This window comes from Carettochelys insculpta, chromosome 2 (genome assembly GCF_033958435.1).
Source record: "Carettochelys insculpta isolate YL-2023 chromosome 2, ASM3395843v1, whole genome shotgun sequence".
Lineage (NCBI taxonomy): Eukaryota > Metazoa > Chordata > Testudines > Carettochelyidae > Carettochelys > Carettochelys insculpta.
Genome location: NC_134138.1, coordinates 95,810,016 through 95,831,388, shown reverse-complemented (window position 1 = coordinate 95,831,388; position 21,373 = coordinate 95,810,016). Strand labels below are relative to the sequence as shown.

The 21,373-nt window shown below is 41.1% G+C and overlaps 1 protein-coding gene across 10 annotated transcripts in view; it reads right to left on the bottom strand.

Annotated features, from left to right (window-relative positions):
- PTPRM (protein tyrosine phosphatase receptor type M) overlaps positions 1-21,373 on the bottom strand; it is a 743,228-nt gene that overhangs the window by 298,143 nt on the left and 423,712 nt on the right. For all 10 annotated transcript variants that reach the window (XM_074987422.1, XM_074987431.1, XM_074987423.1 and 7 more), the window contains 4 exons: positions 18,618-18,926; positions 12,561-12,670; positions 4,905-5,106; positions 888-990 (listed from right to left, as the gene is read on the bottom strand). In XM_074987422.1, coding sequence (XP_074843523.1) covers positions 888-990; positions 4,905-5,106; positions 12,561-12,670; positions 18,618-18,926 — 724 coding nt within the window. The remainder of the gene's footprint in view (positions 1-887; positions 991-4,904; positions 5,107-12,560; positions 12,671-18,617; positions 18,927-21,373) is intronic.

Here is a 21,373-nt window from a genome sequence, read left to right as displayed (position 1 = left end):
AGCCAGAAAACTGACCAAGGTTGCTGCCCTAGTCAGTTTCCCTGCTCTGCAATGGGAGGGGAGCTGGGAGCCAGAATGCTGCCCGTTCCCAGCTCCCCTCCACTTGCGGGACCTGGGAAACCGACCAGCTCATGGGTCACTCGAGGGTTTACTGTAGTTTAATTACAAAGTATTTTAAATGCTGAGCTCCACAATGGTTTAAGTTCAAGTCACCAGGTTATTCTTCTGTTACTTTCTGTAAAGAATGCAATTCTTTTAATTTAGATATTGGTGTAAGATTTACACACAGAATTGCACACCTCCTTGTAGAATACAAACCAAATACAAAATGAGAAGTTATATTGACGTAAATAAGCAGTACAAAAACTTAAATGGACTGAACTTTTGATTGTTCAGTCTTCTTTCCCCTTCCTGCCAAATTGTTTTATTACTGTTAATGATTAAATTGCATTAATTTTACAATCCATTTTTGTCTTAGTTAGCTTAATAAAAGTTTTAAATAGTTGTAAGTAAACTGCAAATAAAAAAAGAGCAGATATTAAAAATATATCAGGTCAGGATAAAGTGTGATATTTCCTTGAACTCATAACTGTAGTATGCAATTACCTTAAAAAAGTAAAGAAGCCACCCACACAACAGCACGGGGGCTTTGTTCCTTATCTTCAAAGAACAAGCCACTTGCATCTGGATCAAATCCTTTAAACAATACCGAACACTCAACATCAAAGCACTTTCATTTTCTTCAGATATTTAATTTAATTAGCACTAATGCTGACATGGATTTAAACTCTCATTTCTGTGTAAAAAAAAAATTCCCAGAAAAACACATTCAAAAATTAATCAATTTCATTATAATTTTGTAAAGATTTCCCCCCCACCCCTTGTACCTGACAGGAGCGCCTCTACTCTGTGCAGGTTTCAGTAGGATTGTCACAGTACTGTCAGTTTGATTCAAAGGTGTCTCCAGTTCATAGGGTGGCATAGATGGTGCTGATTGGGGGGAAACAAAAGGCAAAAAACCTAATTATTTCTATGTTTGTTTTCACAGTTTGTGGGTGTCAAATTAATTGTTAAAATAAAAGGTTCTTTAGAACACAGAGTTACAGCAAACAAGACATAATTAAGTAAATGATGTAAGAAAAACAAAACGCAGAACCACCACAACAAAACAAAAATGGCCATTTTGAAAAAAGTGACTAGTCAATCTGGATACCCGATTTGGTACAACTTCAAAGGGCCTAACATTCAGTGAATGAACTTTTTTTTTTTTTTTTTTTTTTTTTTAAAACACCAGGCCCCACTTTTCGTCCCTGCAGTTAGTAGCGCCCCCTCCCCCCAACTTCCCTGGAAATGAGTGGCTATCTTCCAGAGTCTCCCAGATGCTCTTCACTCCCTCCATAGTGGCGGAAGAAGCTGCAGCAGTGGGGGGTATGTGGAAAAGACTAGAGGGAACATTGGTCTGGGGCGAGATTTTAAAAATCTCAGTGAAACACACAAGCCCAATGCTGGGGAATGAGGATAAAGTGGCTTCTTCCCACCCCGCTGTGCATACTGTTCCTCGGCTTGCTGCCATGTGGGGGGGAGAGGGGGCGGAGGGAAGCTCCCTAGAGCAATAGTAGCAGTATGGGCAGGGGCAGGAGCTGTCCTGATGGTGCACCACAGGTTCCCAGAGAGCAGCTAGGTGGCATGGGGACAGGGTGGAGAAATAGCCCCACTGCCCAGCAAATGGCAGCACAAGGGTAGCTGGAGAAATCATGGTGGGAGCCTACATGCTAGGCTTTGTCCATGAGTGGGTCAGGAGCAGGGTCAGATGCTGGGCTGCAGGGGTGGGGGTGGCAGCGGCATACATACCACCACCTGTCTTACACAGGGAGTGGCCCAATGCTAGTGAGAGTGGCTGGGGAGCGCGCCTCGCTTGTACTCCCTCCAGCAGGGCTGGTTTTGTCCCTTACTGATAACATTACAGCTGCAGGGAGCAGGACTTTGCTGTGCTCCCCTTATGAAATTTTGCACCCCCCACTTTGTGTACCCCTGCTCTAACAGTCAAAACTCTTTTAGATGGCAGTTTGAACACTCAAAAATTGAAGCACACAAAAATCTCCAGCTACTTTTGAAAATGTAGGCCCATCTTTCTTGCTATACCTATGGAGGACGGATATCTGAGATACTCTCAGATCTCGTCACCATAGATTTAGCCATTTGTATAACTAGCAATGCCACCCCGTAATCTAGACGGCATTTACAACAGTGCAACAGGATTAGCATTAGAGCAGTTTAAGCCAGTTTAAAACCAGAGTAATGTGGGCTGGTGTAAACTGTCTACACTGCTGGTTGAAATCCAAGTGTAAACAAGGCCTTAGTTAGATGGAACATGGGTGTGGGACTGACTCAGAGGCCACGCCTACACTAGCAAGTTCTTTCGAAATATTTTTCAAAAGAGGGACTCTTTCGAAATATCCAGCAGGGTGTTTACACACACAAAAAGTTCTTTCAAAATTAAATCAAAAAAACGTGGTGCTCTTTTCAAAAGCACTCTTCCACTCCCATTTCAGGGAGAGTGCCTTCTTTCAAAAGAAAACGTGTGTAGACACTCCGCGGGCCCTTTTTCGAAACAGTGGTCCTCATGGCGCCTGATTTTTTGATTCCTAGCCTGTTCTTTTGGACTCTGCCTTTCGAAAGAGCAGGTCACTCTTTGAATCTGCTTTTTTGTGTGTGGATGCACTCTTTTGAAAGAAGTTCTTTTCAAAGAGATCTTCCTGAAGGACTTCTGTCGAAAGATTGCTGTATTGTCGACGAACCAGAACGAAGAGTGTGATTTACTGAATCATCATCATGACTTTCCACACCACTTTAGGCTGGAATTTTTGAAGAAGCATCAAGGAAATAAATGCTTAACTCCTATTTAAAATTCATTGGGGTCCCTTGGGTTCTTTGAAAATCTCAGGTATGCCTGAGGAGGGAGCCCAGAAGTGTCCCTGGGGCAGCCGATGAGAGTCAGGCTGAGCTAAGTGCACTGTGGTGAGTCAGCGTATTCTGGGCCGGCACCCCAGTGATCTCAGTGGCAGTCAGCTCTGCTACTGGTAGGGCCCTGGGCCAGGGCACAGTGGAGTGGGTGGGCTTGCACCTCACCCCAAATCCCGTGGTCTGCCCTCTGGTTACTCTAAACTGCTACTGTTCATTGCCCTTTTCTGAACATGTGCCTGGGCCTAGCAAACTGCTATTGTTTGTTGCTCTGCTCTGAACCAGGACCAAGCGAACTGCTGCTGGTTGTTGCCCTACCCTGAAACACGGCCTGGGCCTGTCAAACTGCTACCTGCTTTGAACCAGGACCTAGGCCTAGTGAGGCCTGAGCACAGGCGCATGCCCCAGGTCTCAAGTTACTGGGCTCAAGAATGCTACTGGCACCAGATCACAGGCCTGAGCCCCGAGACTAAGCCTGCTCAGCTAACTGAGGAAAGACATGATGCACTTATGGCAGAGCACATGAACCAGCTGGTGTGCATGAGATTTATCTGACCTCTGTGAATGTGTGGAATCCCCATTCATGCTAACAGGAGTTATATGGTCATACACCAAAATTTAAAAGAGAACAGCTATTCTAACCTTTCGGTATTGACCCTAGCCCTTTAATTTCTCATCCTCCTCTTTCAATACGCTTTCTCTCTATTCTCAGAGGGCCTAATTCTGCCACCCTCACTCTCACTGGCTAATACCTTGCAATGCAAGTGCTGCTGATTTTTTTGAGAAAGTGAAAGGTGGGTGGAAGAATTGGATCCACAGATTTTAGTGATAATTATGTTCAAGGCTTTCTTAGCTAATAATCAGCCAGTGAATTTATCCCTACAATTAGTAGGTATAATAATAATAAAAATTCCCAGTTTGCGTTTACTGCCCCTCCCCAAAATATAAATTCCTTACTGTCCTGATTCATGCATTTGTGTTGCTCTCTGTTCATTCTTCCACAAGGATGAAAAAGTGACAATGGAGAATAAGAGTAACAGGGACACTAGAAAAAAATCTTTACCCGTATTAGCTTTATATTTTCCAAAAAGGAAAGTTGTGGGAAAAGATAGCTATTTTTTCTTTTTCTTTTTGAGGGAGGAGGGAATATTGCTCTGAGGCCATGCTTCAGGTTCTCCAACTGGCTCTCAGTTTAATTCCCAGAAACAAGGTAGAGAAGCTGAGTATAAGGACAACTCTATTACAGATCTGAAACACATTTTGTCATCAATTATATAGGTGTTTCAGACCATGCAGTTGGATTATAAGAGAATAAAATGTTCCTGAGTCACTGGGGACTTTAAGATATTGTGCTTGGGCTTTTAGAGAAGTAGTGTCTTGTTGCTTCTCTGAAAGCCTCAGGTATGGATATTCTGGTCAAATGCAGTTTCAAATCTGCCTCAGTCAACATGCCTATGGGGAATATATGTGGCACAGCAGTTCACTACACTTCATAAGTGTGTGGTAGATAGGTGGAATTTCTGCTGTATTTTCAATAGTTCATGCCTCATTAAAGAGATTTTCCAGCACTATTACTGTACTAATTTAGAATCCTATTGAGACTGAATGAGCTCTGAATGAAACCATCTCATACTCATGTCCAAAAACCCCTATGCTAAATTTTGCAACAACAAGCAGCTAAGACTGACTCCAAAAGCACCTAAGCCACGTGTTTTCTTGGGTAAGTTACGTGGTGCTGAACTGTACTGCAAAAAGTGCCTATGTTCTAACGGATTTTCACTCAACCGAAATTATTCAAATACATAAATGTGTATCAGTTTGCCTGGTACTTTCAAGGAATATCTTTCTGGCAAACTACCTGTAAGGCATTAAAAAGAGAGATCAATTAAAAAAGAAAATAATAACCACCATCAAATTCAAAAATCATATATTTAATACAATACCTGATATTTTAGTTGTGAACTGATTTGTGATTGGAGGTCCAAATCCTTTCGCTGTACTGGCTCTAATGGTAAAAGAATAGGTAGTCCCAGGATATAATCCAAAAAAAAGGTAATGGGTTTCATTTCCTAGCTTCAAAACTCGCCCACTTTGATTGGATAAATCAATTTCTGGGTCAAAGGAACTGACAGCCTTATAGGTGATCTGCAAAAAAATAAGAAAGCATCTTGAGCAGATGGACAAAGATTGTATCCTTATCTCATAAACCCTTCTGATGTATGCATTGTCAGACATTTTATGATAAACAATCTTATTCCCTTATATGCTTTCAAACCCTGAATGCAAGGAAGGGACCAGGAAATCAGCCAAAACTGTTATGAGTTATTACTTATATGGATACAGGGACTTAAAGGCTGCTAGATTGTAACCATAAAGGATGGGTTCAGTCTTAAGTGAATACCTTTAAGTTGTTATCTTTCATAATGTCATTTTTCTGAAACCATATTACTGTTGGTTTTCAACAAATGAAATACAACTAGCAAAAACTGATATGCAAGTGACAAAAGGTGTAGCCTCATTTCTAAGCTGTCTGAATGTAATTATGCTTTGCACTGAATAAGATTAGCCTCACTAGATGACAAGGCCAGTTTTAAGTGAATGCTTCACAAATTAGGTGACACATTTCAGTCTGGAGCTCATGCCTTATAATTTTTGCATTGTAATTCTTCAGGCTATGATTGCACTGAACAAAACTCAGATTCACATTTTTGGAAAATCATGTAAATACCAGCAAAACAGATCCCTCATTTTTAACAAAAGGTATCTGTTGTTATTAAAACAGCAACATAAATTTACAGTAAAGAACTGTGCAGTGTTTCTGCCGGTAATTTAATGTCTCTGACATACAAAGAACAAGAACATTTAAAAACAAGGAACTAATTTTTTTAATTTAAAATGTAAAATTAATTTCCTCCCTTTTTGCTTTTAAATAGGTAGATTTAGCTCCAATTTATAGATAATTCCAATACTATTACATACAATGAAAACTGGCATTTTATTGTATTTATAGGACACTATTAAATTTATCTGAAGGACTATTCCGATAGAAAGATGAAGAAAAAATACATTCTGTGTATATTAATCAAGGGCCTGAATCACAGCATATAATATTCCTAGCCCTTAATCATCATTAATAGCTCACATAGCATTTCACAATATTTAATGTATTTATGTCCAGAACACCTCAGTGAAATATTATTTAAATTTTTTATAAATGCAGAATAGACATACTCAGGCACAATACTAACCCTTCCTATCGATAATCTATATCTATAATTTCCTATAGTTTCTGAATCACTGAAAATTGTAGTAGTAGTAGTAGGCATCCTTCAGTCTGCACAGACTATGGATCGCGCCCTTTATAGTTTCATTTGAGGACTTCATTTACAGCATCTACTGTGACTATGAAGACCCACACGAGAGTGACAGTCCTTGCTGCATCTCTTGCAGATGTGGTGGGTGTCTGGCAAGTCCTTGTGTGTTTTCTGTGTGCTCGCTTCTCCTCTGCTAGCTGTCTGATCTTCATCTCGCCCTTCTGAAGGCCCTTGTGTAACCCCTGCCTCCATCTGCCGCGGTTGTCTGCTAGTTCTTCCCCGGTGTCCAGCTCGATGTCTACCTCTCTGAGGTCTCTCTTGCAGACATCTTTGTAGCACAACTGGGGGCGTCCGGGAGGTCTTTTGCCAGAGGCTAGCTCACCATACAGGATGTCTTTTGGAATCCTTCCATCATTCATCCTGTGGACTTGGCCAAGCCAGCGGAGTCGACGCTGCCTGAGGAGGGTGTGCATGGTTGGTATTCCAGCTTGCTCGAGGACGGCGGTGTTGGTCACTCTGTCTTTCCATGATATTCCAAGGATGCGCCTTAGGCAGCGCAAGTGGAAGATGTTCAGCCTCTTTTCCTGGCGGGCATACAGGGTCCAAGTCTCGCTGCCATAAAGGAGGGTGCTGAGGATGCAGGCTCTGTAGACTTGCATTTTGGTGTGAGTGTACAGCTTGTTGTTATTCCACACTCTCTTGCTGAGTCTGGACAGAGTTGTGGCCGCTTTTCCGATCCTCCTATTTAGCTCAGTGTCCAACGACAGGGTGTCAGTGATGGTGGACCCGAGGTACACGAACTTGTGGACGACCTCTAACGTGTAGTTGTCAATGTTGATTGATGGGGATTCAGCAACATCCTGACCGAGTACGTTTGTCCTCTTTAGGCTGATGGTAAGCCCAAAGTCCTTGCACGCTTTGGAGAACTGATCCAGCAGTTTTTGAAGCTGGTCTTCTGTGTGAGACACTACAGCAGCATCGTCTGCGAACAGCATGTCTCTGATGAGGACTTCCCGCACCTTAGACTTAGCTTTCAGCCTTGCAAGGTTAAACAGTTTCCCATCAGATCTTGTGTGCAGCAAGATGCCCTCTGTTGAAGATCCAAAGGCATGCTTCAGGAGTGCGAAGAAGATCCCGAACAATGTCGGAGCAAGCACGCATCCTTGTTTGACGCCGCTCCTGATTCTGAAAGCATCCGATAATGCGCCGTCATATTGGATGGTTCCTCTCATGTCTTCGTGGAACGACTGGATCATCTTGAGTAACCGTGGAGGACAGCCTATCTTGTGGAGCAGTTTGAACAGACTATCCCTGCTGACCAAGTCAAAGGCCTTGGTCAGGTCGATGAAGGCTATGTAGAGTGGCTTCCTCTGCTCCCTGCACTTCTCCTGCAGCTGCCTTAGAGAGAAGACCATGTCAACGGTAGACCTCTCTGCACGGAATCCGCACTGCGATTTGGGGTACACCCTCTCAGCAATCTTCTGGAGTCTGCCAAGGATGACACGAGCGAACAGTTTACCAGTGACACTTCGGAGGGAGATTCCCTGGTAGTTGTTGCAGTCACTTCTGTCTCCTTTGTTCTTATACAACGTTACAATGTTAGCATCGCGCATATCCTGTGGAACCTCACCCTCTTTCCAGCACAGGCACAGTAGCTCATGTAGGGGTGTACTTTTGTATAATACAGCTAACATAATGTTAATAAAATGCTTAGAACAGGTATTGGTGTCCACAGAAAACTCTGAAATATTTTAGTTAAGACTAATCTAGTTTTCTGAAACTTCCCTGAGCAAGGACTGATCCAAAAAAATCCTTTCATGGGGTCTGTGGCAAGGCAGCACAGACTTCCCTATGGCTCAACACACTTCTATTTAAAATACTCAGGAGATCACAGATTCTGGGACCCTTATGGTAGAACTATAGCTTTTAATAATGTTTATTGTACTGGATTAACTACCAGGGAATGCACTACATAAACACAAGCTCTTTCAAAGCTCATAAGCAACTTGCTCATTGAACAAAAAGTGACTTCCTTGGGTAAACTAAGCATACATTTGTTTACACACATTTGTTACCACGGTATTTACATTATGCTCCTGCAATCATTCAGTAAAGCTTTACCTATTCAAGTCTTTTTCCCTAAAAATTCTCCCAGCCATTGAACCTTTACAGATGTTGGCAGCAGTGGAAAGATTAATGTGAAAAGGGGAGTGACTGCAATGTTATTATCAGTTAAGACCACTCTGACCCATTTTAGGTAACATATTGTTTAAAATGCTTGTGGGCTAGCTAGAATCCTACTTACAGGTAGCTCCTTTCATTGTCTCCAACTGGAGCCCTGCAATGCTATTGGCAATGGTGAAAATGAGTTGGAAATAAAAAGAAAAGGCAACACGTTAGTATAATTCATGGCATCTTTTACTCTGAGTTGCCAGGTTTCAAAAAGTGTTGAAGTGGACCTTAATACTTGGACCATAATTACTGTGGTGATAAATTAGACCCTTGATATTTGCATTGCAGTTTTCCCCTGTGAGAATGTAAGTGTCTACCTGAAAATTGCAGCCCGAATTTAAAGGCAGATTCATGTTAGTTTTATGACAGAACCTTAGAGTTATGGACACCAGAGTTACAAACTGACCAGTTAACCAAAGCACAAATACTGTTCAATTCTGTGCCAAACTACTGAAAATAAAGAGAAAGCATTTTTTCTTCTGCATAGTAAAGTTTTAAAGCTATCTGTAAATTTTTGAAAGGACAACTATCATATTCTTCAGTTATAAATGTCTCCTAGTTATAACCAACCCCAATTCCTGAGTTGGTTGTAACACCAAGGTCACCAAGATTCTATGGTATTTTTGCATACATAGTGTATCTCCAACTGCATAGAAACCTGTTGAGTCATGAAGATGTTATTCATCCATCATATATTTTCTCTCCAGTTCAAAGTGGGATTTCCAGTCTCTTCAGGAAGACAACAAATGTGTGTGTTTTTAACTTTGCCCCAGCAGTGGCTTGGGAAGACTTTCTCCACCACCACCTCAGGCACAGTGTTTTGTGATCCATTGAGTGCCTCTGAGGAACAGAATGCTTGGTGATGATAAAAATTCACTAAATACTGTACATGCTTCAGGCTCATAAATGGCAGGGTAGAAAGCCACTGAATTGCACCAAGGCAACTTTTTTCGTGTTTGGTGAGTTGTAGTTTGTATTCAGCTGTCTAATCAGGTTCACCTCCTTACTGGGATGTGCAGAAAGAGCAAGACCTCGTGTGACTGAATCAAAACATTGACACAAGTATTTATATTAATCTGATTTTTTTTAAAAAATAAATAAATTTAGATTTAAAACTGAAATATGTTGCTCATCCTATTCCCACTGTAACTGCATTTTGGGTTAACATAAAGCATGGAGAGATATTAACATTTTATTTTCTTTGATTTTTGTTTTTCTTTGTTAGAATTCTGAGTGGTTCTGAAAAGCAGAAGCTTAAAATTTCCCATAAGCCTTACAAGTACAGAGTTGGCCTATTACTCTCTCATTGGATGCACCTCTCCAACTCCTACGACAGTTGAAGTAAGTTGAATATGTGCATCAAGGAGAGAGCTATGCCACAGGGCACAGTTTACACAGCACTAAGGTTATGCCTGTGTGATTTTATACAGAAAGATAGCTGACCAATACTTTTGTACAGGGTGGGCTTAAAATCAGCAAAGATACTAACATATATATTAACTAACACATTTTGATTGCTGAGGAAGATGTGCAATTGTTTGGTTTGGGATAGTACGAAAGTTAGCTCTACTAAAATCAAGCCATATATTATCAACATATATTTCATATTTTCATAGTAAAGCAGCCTGAAAAACAGCATCAACATCTTAGCATTCAAATTAACTCCTTTCTTTTACTGTATCTCTCTCTCAAGCATTTCAATACTAATTTAGTAGTAAGGTCAGGTAAGAGGTTTAACCATGATTACAGTCTGACAGCTTAATCTGTGCAGTCCTTTGTCAGTGTTTCTGAAAGGCATTCAGGTTCCATATGAGGAGGAACAGAAATTTTTAGAAACCTAACAACATGTAATTTTGTTGAATTTGCATCAAACGTGTTAGCTTATTTTTTTTTAAATTGCACCTGCTTGTTTCTATTACAATAGGTTCCTGAATTGAGTCCCACATAAACGTGATGATGACTGTCCCTATTATCTCTTCCATTTTTTTCTTTTTAACAATTCACTCTAATATCTATCCTTCTATCATTCACATATCTGATCTCTATTACTAAGCAGAACAATATACCGCACAGGTTTACCAAGTCACATCCTTAGTTATAGTAACCCAGTGCCATCCTTGGTTCCAGTAATTTTCTCCTGCATTAGATTTTATTTGTATTTTTCAGTCAGTGTTCTAACTGAATTCAAAGAAACTTTTGCATTGTTATCAAGTATCAGAGGGGTAGCCGTGTTAGTCTGGATCTGTAGCAGCAACGAAGGGTCCTGTGGCACCTTATAGACTAACAGAAAAGTTTAGAGCATGAGCTTTCGTGAGTTAACTCACTTCTTCAGATGCTCAACACAACACTGACCAACACACCATTACACAGACAACCTCCCAGCAGCACAAGAAGAATAACTCCAGGTGGACTCCTCCCGGGGGCAGAAATAACAGTCTGGACCTATACATAGAATGCTTCCGCCGACGCGCACAGACAGAAATTGTGGAGAAACAATATAGTTTGCCTCACAACCTCAGTCGTGCAGAACGCAATGCCATCCACAGCCTCAGAAGCAACCCTGACGTTATAATCAAAGAGGCAGATAAAGTAGGAGCTACCGTCATCATGGAGAGGTCTGACTACCAGGAAGCGGCTTCCAGACAACTCTGCAATACCAGATTTTACAGGCTACTTTCCTCAGACCCCACCGAGGAATACACTAAAAAACTACACCGTCTGCTCAGGACACTCCCTACACAAGCACAAGAACAGAACTACACCAACATACCTCTAGAGCCCCGCCCAGGGTTATTCTACTTACTACCCAAGACCCACAAGCCTGGAAATCCTGGACGCCCCATCATCTCCGGTATTGGCACTCTCACTGAAGGACTGTCTGGTTATGTGGACTCTCTCCTCAGACCCTATGTCACCAACACCCCCAGCTACCTCCGCGACACCACCGACTTCCTGAGAAGACTGCAATATGTTGGTGACCTATCAGAAAACACTATCCTAGCAACCATGGATGTAGAGGCTCTATATACCAACATCCCACACAAAGATGGAATAAATGCTGTCCGGAACAGTATCCCTGATGATGCTACAGCACATCTGGCGGCTGAGCTCTGCAACTTTATACTCACACACAACTATTTCAGGTTCGGTGCCAATATATATCTTCAAATCAGCGGCACAGCTACGGGTACCCACATGGCCCCTCAATATGCCAATATTTTCATGGCTGACCTAGAACAACGCTTCCTCAACTCTCGTCCACTAACACCCCGGCTCTATTTACGCTACATTGACGACATCTTCATCATTTTTTTTCGAGCATCTGAAGAAGTGAGTTAACTCACGAAAGCTCATGCTCTAAACTTTTCTGTTAGTCTATAAGGTGCCACAGGACCCTTCGTTGCTTTTGCATTGTTAATAAGCTCAGTCATTTTTATTTTTCATTTTCTTATACCATTTACACTCCTCTTGGTTTTAATTTTTGCACTGTTTTCTGTAAATGTACAAGACATGGTCAAATTTCTCAAAGAAATATGATTTTAAAGTGTGTTTTGTTTTAGCCTAGGTAAGACTTTACACTTATTGAGTGCCTTTCCTCCAATTTCTAAAGTTCTTATACAACTGTTGCCTTGATTTGCCAAAGCACTTGAGGATGCTCAAGTTCAACTGAAGTCAATGGAACTTAAGCACATGTTTAAGTGCTTTACGGTACCAGAGATGAAATTAATAAGCATGGAACATAAATAAAATTCAGCCCCTAAGAGCTTACAATCAAAATAGATAAGACGGACAGCAGTGGGAAGGGAGAGTGGGATCAGAGCCAGAGACAGGTGAAGTGCCAAGGGCACACAGTAGGTCAGTGGCAGCCAAGCACAGAATCTAGGTCTCCTGGTTCCTAGTCAAGCCCACACTGCCTCTTTGTGTGCCTCAGGCCAACCTGCAGTACAGGCAATTAACTAAGCACAACAAGAAAATACTTAAATTAACAGGATGCCAATACATCACATGTATAGGTAAAAGTGAAACCATGATAAAAATATGGGTGCTATCTACCTCATACAAAGTGATCACACCATACGTTTGCACTGGCTCTCTCCACTGAAGAAAAATCTTCTCTTCAAAGGTACTTCCTTGGATTGATTCAAGTGGTACAGCACTTGGGACTAATGAAAAGGAAAAAAAAATGTTGTTTTGGAAAGTAGCACATAGAGATGCTCAAACTAACATTTATATTCTCTCAGCATGATATCAGTTCATCAGGTTTCAATCCCCTGTTGAGATACAGTGGTTTATATTCTGCAAGTATAAATACTCTTTGGCAAATTGTTAAGCACATCTTATGCAACCCTTTTCTCTTCTCTCTGGCTATAACAGGAGTACAATAGATTATGTGCCTGTTAGGAAATAACAGTCACTATCACTTCCAAATAGAACGAAGCTAACAGGTTATCAGTAGGGTTTGCTACGGTTAATGGTACAGCTGTTAAGGAAGAAGTAAAAACATATGTGCCACTTGCAGAACACGACAGTTTAAAAGACAGAAGCAGCTGGAAACATTCAGCTTCTCCAGTGAAATGTCATTAATGAAATGCGGTGGGGAATTTGGCATTTCTTCTAGGACTCAAGTGAGGTGTCTTGCTTACAAGTAAATTTTCAGTACTTCTTCCTCAGCCAGTACCCTATGAATTTCCTAAATGAGAAAGATACGAAACTCTCACATGCGACTTACATAAATGCCCTGAGCTATAAGGTAGCATTTAATAGATAAAGGTACCATAATTAGCCTTTATAAGCGCCACAGCAGTGGTGGGACAACCTGCTGCCCCCAGGCTGCATGCAGCCCCATCACGGCTCTACGAGAACCCCACAAGATATTTTGTTTATCACTCCCCATGCACAGGGTTGCCAGTTTCTGCTCGTTTCCATCTGTGTACTTTTTTTTCCAACTGGTATTACTGAAGTGGCACACATATAAAGTAAGGCCATGTGAAGTGCGGTGCATGTTGATTACACGAAACCTTGAATGTGAGAGCCCTGTGTTCCCTCTGCATCCAATCAAAGCACTGCTATGATTCAACGAAAGACCTCACAAATGGTACATATGCAGATGCAACTAGAACTACCACCCTATCCCTGGAGACCATCTTGCTTACAACAATCCGGATTTGCTTGGCCTACATGTGAACTGGCAAGATTACACTGACATAATACTCACATCCGTATGACCAGCTCACTGCCTGAACCCTGGTGGAGGGAATTTGGAGAACAGCACCAAAATTGATTAAGATCTGGAGTTAGAGTGAATGAGGAAAGAGATGAGAAGTGAATGTAGCCTGGCTAAATTGTGAGTGAGGAAAATCAATATGATGACCATCTACAAATGTCTGAAGGGTTTAGACCCTAAGCAGAGGGATAAATTATGTCTTTGGGGTGTTATATAAGAGTAATAAGCTTAAAGCAAGAAAAGGAAAATCTGAGCTGACCTTAATTCAATAATGAATTGTATTGGATTGGGGAATATTTTCTCAAGGCAGGGGAGTCCAACCTTTTCTCATCAGGGGCCACACAGCAATTTTTTATATGTTCCAGGAGCTGAACACAAAATAGCCTCAAACCATGCCCCAGCCTTAGACTCCCTGCAGCCCCAAACTGCCCCGAGCCTTAAACCCCCTGCAACCCCAAACTGTCCCACAAACATTGTGGCAGGGGCAGGGCCCTGCTGTGCTGAAATGACTCGCTTTAATTGGTCTAATGGCTGGATCTGTCCTGCCAGCTGTTAATCCAATGAAATTGAGTTCTACTCCAGTGTTTCTCCACCCCCCCCTTTTTTTTTTTTAAATAAAGCACCCCTTTTTAAAAAATAATGTAAGTACCCCAGCACCCACAGTTTTCAGACATGCAAAATCCATCCTCCTCTCCTCCAGAGCCAGGCACACCCAGCTCCATGCTTCAACCCAATCTTCCCTCTCCCAGAGCCAGGCACCCCTAGAGCCCCACTTTAAACCAATTCCCCCAAACCAGGCACCCCCGGCTCTCCGCTTTAAACCAATACCTCTCCTCTACAGTCAGGCACCTACCCTGCTATAATCCAATGCCAGCAACTCACCACAGCTGCCACTGCTGCTGCTGCCACCATCACCGCTGCCCCGTGCTTCTCCCTCCGAGCGCCAAGGATGGATGCGTGCGCAGAGTGGTGCACAGCACTCTCGCAGCTCTGAGCATTTTTTTGCTCAAAGAGCTGTACAGCAGGAGTAACTCAGCACCCTGCCGTGCTGAAACAATAGGACTTAATTTTAATTAGTTTAATGGCCATTAAACCAATTAAATCAAGTGCTACGCTTTCAGCACAGCTGGCAGGAGGAGTCAGGCGGCAGAGGTGTGGGCCACAAATGGCTTCATAAAAGGCACATGTGGCTTAGAGCCACTAAGTTGCCTTTTAAAAATGGCAGCGCTGCTGGCATTGTGGGCAGGAGAAAAAGGCTCCATGGGCTGGATTCTGGCCCATGGGTTGGACACCCCTGTCCTTTGGAAAATGGCAATAAGACATTTCCACTGAGTAACTGAAAACTTAACTGCACTAAAAAAAAAAATACACTGTAAGTAACAGTTCTGCATTGGTAGAAGGACAAACGGGAGGAGTATGTCTTTTCTAAGAACTTATCCACATGGAGAGAGAGTATCTGTAGCCAGCCAGGGTGTGATGTACAGAGCACTTCTTTCCTAAATACTTAGTCGACGACGCTGTATGACACACAACAAGTGTACTGTACTTCAACACCAGTTCTGTTGCAAAAGGCACCGGGGCACTTTTAGCGTGTAGTAACCTGCAACTTACTGCAGAGCAGGCTACAGCGCTGTACATTTAGGCTATGTTTACGCCTAGCTCTGCCCAGCACCGCTGGTGGCAGACCTGTGCAAAGTGAGCTTCTCAGGATTGCAAATGGCTGCGTATCTGCATACTCCTGAAGCTCATTACCATAACCATGTGAGAGTTCGGTGCCAGCAAACAGAGGTGCCCACACTGCAGAGGCCATGTGGACGAGCCTGTGCCGGCTAAACCCCCGCTCTGTCGCCAGGCCCTTATGCCTCAGGGACTGGCAACAGATGTGGGGAATTAGCTGGCAGAGAAACGTTCGCACGGCCTCTGCAGTGCCAGCACCCCCTTCTGCTGGAACCAAACTCTCACGTGGTTATGGTAACAAGCTTCAGGAGTATGCAAATTAGCAGCCATTTGCAATCCTGAGAAGCTCACTTTGCATAGCTCTGCCGGCAGCAGTGCTGGGCAGAGCTCCGCGTAGACCCAGCCTTCCACACTAACTTGCCTCACATAGTATCCATGTTGACAATCCCTAACTCCAACTTCTATGAAGTGCAAGGTTTTGTAAATTGAGAATTATCAGGTAAAGGAACATGACTACATTTGGGAAATAAAAAATAGCTTCTGAACTCTAATATCCAGAGGCCTGTAAAAATACCTTGCAAAAATCAATATGCATGAAGTATGGCATAAAGTAGTCCAGTGTATATTCAAAACTTTCTCTTACATCTTCTCTTCAGTAAGCGATATGTAATAGAAAAATCAAATTGTGGAAAACTGTGTCAAACTGAAACAACATGACTTAGAAATGGCTGCATAACAAAAAGGGTCATTTTACTTTAAACAGAAGGATTCTCTTTCTAGCCTCTTTTGGGTGCACTGAGAATGCATCTAAAAAGAAATAGGAGAGTGTTCTTTGCAGTCACAATCGAGCCAGTCTTCAAGTTTGTCCATTCCCCTATGCAAAACAATTTCTAGGATTGAGGCTTTTAAGAGAGATTCCATAACATGATAATTGTACATTCTGAAATGGTTTAAATTCTGTTTGCTCCAGTTCCTGTCTTTGCTAAGACATGTAGTAATAATTAAAAAACAAACAAAAAAAAACGCCACACATTATGATGTTTTGAGTTTCTCGGAGGGAGAGGTCGGCTCTATACAATACATTAGTAGCTCTGGATTTTTATGTTTAAGGAACTGCTTTGATCTGCGCACACTCTAAAAACTTTCCAACATAATTATAGATATTTACATTTGTTTTCGTAGATTCTGAACTTTTCAATCTTCAGCTTTTGCTGTTTCTAACTAAGGATACTTGCAAACAGAAACTATATGTAATTTCTTGGTCTTTATGATGTGTAAAGTATCCTGACTATAAGACAACAGAATAATTCATCCCTGAACTGCCACATTCTTATTTCTCAAGAGAGAACCTTTGCAATTCTGCAGTGAACAACTGATTTGCTAGAAAAAATGTTTTAGCGTTCTTCTGTTAAAAGGCAAGCTATTCATATAAATGGAAATCTGGCAAACAATCATGCGTATCTTTTAAAAATGCACCACAATGCAGTGCAATGATGATAATGACTTGGGCTAATAATATTCCTTGTTGCCTTGTGGAAATATTTATACAGAGTAGTTACTATAGCTTAATGCAAACATCTATCGATCATGCCCTCTATCATTTCTGGGCCATGTTTTTAGAAGTGCAGTCGCATGCATGAATACTATAAAATGCATGCACAAAGACTATTAAAACACATATTACAGCCCTCATATGTCACCAGTGATTAAAAGAAGTAGACATAAAGCTCTCTGAACCACACACGCTGATTTTTCCAATGTGTTGGCCGGCAGAGGTAATCAAACCTGACTCTGCGCAAGATCCTGCTCCCACTCCACCCATTCCCCCGAGGCCCCACTACGTCCTGCCCTGCTTCCTTCACACCACATTCTGCTTCCATGTGCATCATACCCTCACTCCTCTCCCATTACCTCCAGAGCCTCTGGCATTGTGTGGAACACCTGATGGTGGCAGACGGGAGGTGTGGGGAAGGAAGGGGACATGCTGACCAGTGGGGCCTTCCAGCAGGTATGAGGCAGTGGAGGGAAGGAGAGAGCTGATGGGGGGGATGCGGGTTGGTGTTCAGCATCCACCATTTTTCTCCATGGGTGCTCAGGCCTCAAAGTAGTCCCTATGCTACTGATTTTAAAAAGCCTGGGGACATTGGGTCAAGTTCCAGGGGCCTGGAAATCAATAAATATTATGACAATACCTTAAAAAAAAAAGGATAATTTGAATGACCTGGGTAAGTACAGGCTGACTATTCTGGTCAAACCAGAGAATGACTCATACAGGACACAATCAGTAAAGAATTAAATAACACTACATAATTAATGCCAGTCAGCACAGTTTAATGGAAAATACGGCTTGTCAAACAAACCTGATATAATTTTTTGATGTGATAAGTCTGACTGACATAGATAACTGCATTGATATCATGTACGTAGAATATCACACACATTTCACAAGTCTGATTAAAAAAACAGAGCTATATAAAATCAACGTAGCATATATTAGGTAGCTAAAACTGGTTAACAGAAATCTCAAAAGGGAAATCTTCATTACCTAGGGGTAGTCCTAGTGGAGTCTTATAGATACCTGTTTCTGCCTCAAGGCAATAGCTGTTTATAATGAGCTACAAAAAACTTTAAAATCATTGCACTAAAATGTGCAAATCATATTCAAATTGGTTATGTAGTAACTAATGATACAACATATCTGTTATACAAAGCTTTCTGCTTGCCAAATTGCATTTTAATACCGCTAAAAGCAAGGCCATACAGCTAGGAACAATGAATACAAGTCACTCTTAGAGAGTGCAAGACCTGCAGTGCAGTGACACTGAAAAGAAGGTAGGAGTTATGGTGGGTAACAGTTGAACACAAGCTGCCAGTGGCATGCTGTAGCAAAGAGAATCAATGCAATCCCTCTACGTAAGCAGGGTAATGTCGAGTAGGATTAAGGAGATGGTATTACCTCTGCTCAGGGCATTAGCAAGACTGTTATGTCCAATTCTGGTGTCTACGCTACTTATAATGAAACAGAAGAAATTCAAATGTCTTTAGTTTATTCAATAGAAGGTGAAGACTTGACCATGGGCTATAAATGTTCATGTGGAAGAGATTTCTACTACTAATCTGTCAAAAAACGATATAATGAGCTCTAATGGTTGGAATCAGAATACATCTTGAAAGGTGTTTGTTCAAAGAAAAACATTTAAAAAACTCACCATCTTCATCAGTTTGTACTACAAGTTCTTGGCTTTCCTTTCGTCCTTCTGGATTCATGAGAACCAGTTTCACGCTGACGTTTGTGTATGGTGAGAGACCGGTAATTGTGTGCTGTGGGTGTGAACTTTCTGTATCCCAGCTTACTTCCTCTCTGACTTGCTCTTGTCCTCCAGTTTGGTAGCGGTAGTGGACCGTGAGGTTATATCGATGACAACGTGTTACATTGTATCCAAACGGCTCCCAACGAATAGTGATTTGCCGGGACTTGATCTCCACAACCTCTAGTTTTCGTGGTCCACGCATGGGATCTGTGAAAATAGCCATATGATTCTGATGTAGTATTTGTGCATATAACCGTGTGAAAGAGGAAACTGATGCACAATTATACTTGTGCATATACACACACTTATGACTGTGTGGCATGAGAATAGAAAGATTTCATTCATATATTTTGATTTTTTAAACAGGAACAATTATTGATGATAAAAGGGAGAAGTACTTTTAATAAAGAAAACAAGAGGAGATACAATACAGGACAGATAAAGAGAGTGTAAAAAACTTTAAACACATGTTCATATTAAAAGATGAAAATTGAGAAACAAATGTTTGTAAAGAACTTCTATGATATCATATTGCCCCTACAAACTTTAAAATATGCTAATTAATTCACTTTTTTACATTTGTCCTAGCACTTTTAAAGCAAGAAAGATATTTAAAAAAAGCAAGTATCTCAAGCAAAAGGTAATTTTACAGGGAAACTTTCCAGTAAATGACAAGCTTCTCCCCAGGGAGAGAGTTTTTACAGGAAAACATTGATTTATAAAAGTAATTTCTTTATTCCTCTCTCTTTTTTCATCACTTAGACAGAATGCAATTAATCAACGTACAATTCAGTTGGGACTCAAAGTTAATACTCCTAGTTCTTTAATGATCTGAAGGAGTCAAGGCCTTGGTTTTATATTTCACCCAAAAGATAATAAATCAAGCAGCACAATATACTATTTTAAGACATTCATCCAGTAAAGATTCAGAGGGAAAGCACAAGAAACCTGAGTCACGTGCCTTGATTTTAGCTTTGGGTCTCCAGACCAAGCTTGTCTAGCTTATATCTATACCTGAGACTAGCTTACATCTGATAAGCTAATGGATAGCAGATGTCTGGTTGTATACAAAGCAGAAGACAACTAGCTGCCACTTGATCAAAGGATGGTGGTTAGAGAATCAATACTCTCCCCACTCATACTATCATAAACAATGAGAGACTGGGATGGGAAATTAACCCAAATTTCCATCACAAAACAGCACTACTACTGGTCTGCACTTGCCCTGCATTTCCAGTGAACTAACTATATGTAAAACATGCCACTAGTGGAGCTATTACACACATTTAGCAATAATCTATTTTTTTTCATATTGCAGCCCTCAACAAGATTAAAGCCAATGCCTAGCTTTATCTATTTCTTCCCCAGTTAAATGCTCAAAAGAGTTTTAATGAGCTAGAAACCTCTCATACATAAACAAATTAATATATATCTTCCCTCTCATGTTTATTAATCATCATGTCTTCACAAAGAACGTTCTAAACACTTTTTTCAAATTTCTTCACTTTCACTTATTAATAAAATCCCTGCAATGCGTAACATATTTGTTCAAAGATGATATTCATTTCTACCTTAACTCCTTGAAGAAAAGGTGTTAAGAAGCTGCATGCTCTCTCTGTAACCTACAAAGATTTTAATGTTTTTCCACCGCGCTTTTTATTGGTGTGAAAAAGATAACCTCATCCTTCCTTTAAATCCTTCAGTTATTCATTTGTGAATTGCTGATGAACTACATAGTGTTGATGAGCTTTCTGGAGTATTTTTTTAATCTAGTCAGCCAGGAGTTTCACACTGCACTTGTCAACTGGCAACTAGACGCTATAATGAATTTAACCAAGTAATACACTACCCCACATCCAGTGACTGGACTATCCGGACCAAATCCTCAGTTGGTGTAACCTTCTATAACTCCATTCATTTCACTCAGGAATCAAGGCTGAGAGAGTTTGGACCAATGAATTAAAGTAGTTTTGTATGTTACTCCACAAAAACTAAAACAATGATAATTCCTGTGACACTTTATAGACTAACAGATTTATCAGAGCATAAGCTTTAATGTACAAAGACCTGCTTCGTTAGATGTACAAAGTGGGTCTTTGCCCATGTTAGTCTGTAAGATGCCACAGAATGTCTTATTGTTTTTGCACATACAGACTAATAAGGCTACCTCTCTGATACATTAAAGCTAGTGAGAAATAATCCCCACTCCTGCTCCCTCAAAAGCAAACATGCAGCTGGACACATCCCCCAACAGTTTGAACATTTTGTTTAACTGTTATGTCTACACAGTTAAGCCATTAATCGCCTGAGAAAAGATGTTCTTTTAATTCTTCTCTCAGTTTCTGGCATTTTGATTGAGACTGGGCTGGGGATAGCAAAAGAACAGCCTTTCTTCTGACATTTCAGAAGTTTCACTACCACTTGTGGTTGGAACCAATTAAGATACACAATACATATGAAAAAATGGAAGAAAATGATTATGAGAACTTTCTGAACTCAAAAGGAAACTAGGGTTTGGCTTCACTTTGTCTGTGTCTACACTACCAAGTTCTTTCAAAATATTTTTTGAAAGACGGGGCTGTTTTGAAATATCCACCTGAGTGTCTACACACAAAAAGCTTTGTTTCAAAATTAAATCAAAAGAATGTGGTGCT